Source organism: Dendrobium catenatum, unplaced genomic scaffold (genome assembly GCF_001605985.2).
Source record: "Dendrobium catenatum unplaced genomic scaffold, ASM160598v2 fragScaff_scaffold_548, whole genome shotgun sequence".
In the NCBI taxonomy this organism is placed as follows: Eukaryota; Viridiplantae; Streptophyta; class Magnoliopsida; order Asparagales; family Orchidaceae; genus Dendrobium; species Dendrobium catenatum.
Genome location: NW_021319010.1, coordinates 13,269 through 15,696, shown reverse-complemented (window position 1 = coordinate 15,696; position 2,428 = coordinate 13,269). Strand labels below are relative to the sequence as shown.

Here is a 2,428-nt window from a genome sequence, read left to right as displayed (position 1 = left end):
CTTGGGATTGGACGGGTGGACCGTGCGAAGTCGCAGGTCGGAGCGCGCATGGGCGTCCAGGGCGATCAGTTGGATTGCAACAAGTTCGAGTTCTTGTGACGAGTGGTTCTTTTTTTTTGTAAAACTAAATCAATGTGGAGATTGTTATGAATTAATTTAGTTTTAGGTTATGTTGTTCTTGCAGGCTACCACATCTATGCAAATCTCTATAAATAGAGATTTACATAGATGTGGTAGCCTGCAAGAACAACATAACCTAAAACTAAATCAATTCATAACAATGTTTGTTATAAATTTGTTGTGGGCACTAGACTAACACTAAATTTAAACACAGAGATAGGAAGAGAAATGCTTCGTGCTACATTAGTCAAGTCACGGATCCAAAACCTATATGTAAAAATATAAAAAATAACCCACTCAAGTAATTGGCTCCCAATGTAATGTCTTCGCCATTAATGAATATAGTTCTGATTATGACACAGGAATTTTTATTTCTACTTCCAAAAAAAAAAAAAGTTTTGTGAAAAGATGAAGTTTTGTTTGCAGCGGCTACGCCAAAACAAATCAGGGAGCTGATGAAGGTGGAGCGGCTTACAAATGATGAGGTGAAATCTCACTTACAGGTGAAGATAGTTCAAAAATCTTGATTTTCAATATTGAGAAGGATCAGATCAATTACATATTGAGATATTTATTTTTGGAGGTTTTTTGGATTCTAATCCCTGTTGAAAACTCATATAACACTGTTGATTTGTTACTTGCTTACGACGATTAAACGCCTTGTTGAGTTGGCTGGGTGTGACAGGAACATGTTCCAATAAGGAAAAATGTGTTCTTTGGAATATTATGATGGTATGCTTTGTGGGAATATCCTGTTGGGAAATATTATATTTTCCACTGATTTCTGGCCGCCTTAATCTTCTACTCTCTATAATATTTCATCTGTAAAACTTGTAATCTGAAGGGGGCTGTTTTTTGAGCCAACTTATTTTTGTTTATGTCTTTTCTGTTAGCTTTTATTTGTGTACTTTCTTTAGATTTTTTGGTGTAGCTATTGTGTTACTTTTAGAAGTCTATAAATAAGATATGGTTGTTATAGGATAGGACAAGCCAATCGAATAAAGAATTAAGTTCTGATTTTTCAGTTCTCTCCCTCTTTCAAAGAAGAGCAAGAAGCTCTCTTCCACTCCAAGAAATCCTAACAATTTTCTTACAGCCATGTCAAACAATATGCTATTCTATTTGACACTTCAGATCGACTTTTACATAATAGAAAGCTAACATTGGCAGTTGGGTTATATCTACTTCTTATCTATGCAAAGGCTTTGTTTGGATCAACTTTTTTACTGCTTCTTAAACAACATTTTAGTATAAAAATAAAAATTTTATACTAGAAAACTACTTTAAGAAACAGTAAGAAAGTCATCCCAAATGAAGCCAAAGTCATCAAAGATTGTTCAAACATCTATATTGCAGTATATTTCTATGTTTTTACTCTTTCAACTTGGTGCATCTTACACATAGAGCCAATTCATATAGTGGCATCTTACCTTACTTGTTCTTTTAGTCTCTTCTCCCTTCGTCCTTCTCATACTTGGATTATTACTGCAGAAATACCGGCTACACACAACGCGGCCGTCGACCCAAATTCATAGCAGCAGTTACATCAACCCTCAAATTCCTCCTCAGTTAGTCTTGGTTGGTGGAATCTGGGTACCTCCACCGGATTATAGGGTAATGGTCACTGCTGCTGAACAAAGCAGTGCTGCCTTCAATGGAACATACTCTTCTGTTCCATCAATGGCGCTCGAATCTGGATTGTCTCAACAGAAACAGGATAAGCAGCAGAAACAACTGAATAATTTGCCTTCCAAGCCATCACAGTCATTTGAAGATGATACTAATCTTGCCCATGAGTTGGCAACGAAATCCGATTCTTGCACTTTGTCTTCCACCTCTCAGACCACAACTTTGCCCCTCCTATTAGATTTTCCTAGAGGGATTCAAACTGAGGCTTCAAGTAAGGAATGCCAGTGAGCTATTGCTCATTTACTTCTAATTGTTATAGCTTTTTGTGAGCGTTTTTATCTGTATAAGTATAGAGTTACATACTTGAGCTTATATGTTCTTCTGTACATCACATTTGCATGAGAGTAGAGCAAAGCTGCAAGTTTGGAATCTTTGGCATTGCGGTTTTCCAAAGTTTTTTATGCTTATTTGAAGCCTTCATGACTTACTAGGTTTGATTGATTCCCAGCTTTCTCAGAAACTCTCGAGGACCTGTACGTTCTTGATCTAAACTATGTCAGAAGCATTCTTCATGTTGTATTATCATATCAAATGAAATAATTTTCAATGATCTCTATGGCCACCAACGGTGTCGGCTCTCCATCTCGTTTTCCTCCCCCTGACCGTTGGCATCAGGACG

The 2,428-nt window shown here is 36.9% G+C and overlaps 1 protein-coding gene across 1 annotated transcript; it reads left to right on the top strand.

Annotated features, from left to right (window-relative positions):
* Positions 1-432: 432 nt before the first annotated feature.
* LOC110092065 (transcription factor NIGT1-like) lies at positions 433-2,169 on the top strand. The gene is made up of 3 exons (XM_028694771.1): positions 433-437; positions 547-623; positions 1,612-2,169. The coding sequence occupies exons 2-3, from the start codon at positions 576-578 to the stop codon at positions 2,035-2,037; spliced, it is 474 nt and encodes a 157-aa protein (XP_028550604.1). The 5' UTR covers positions 433-437; positions 547-575; the 3' UTR covers positions 2,038-2,169.
* The last annotated feature ends 259 nt before the right edge of the window (positions 2,170-2,428 follow it).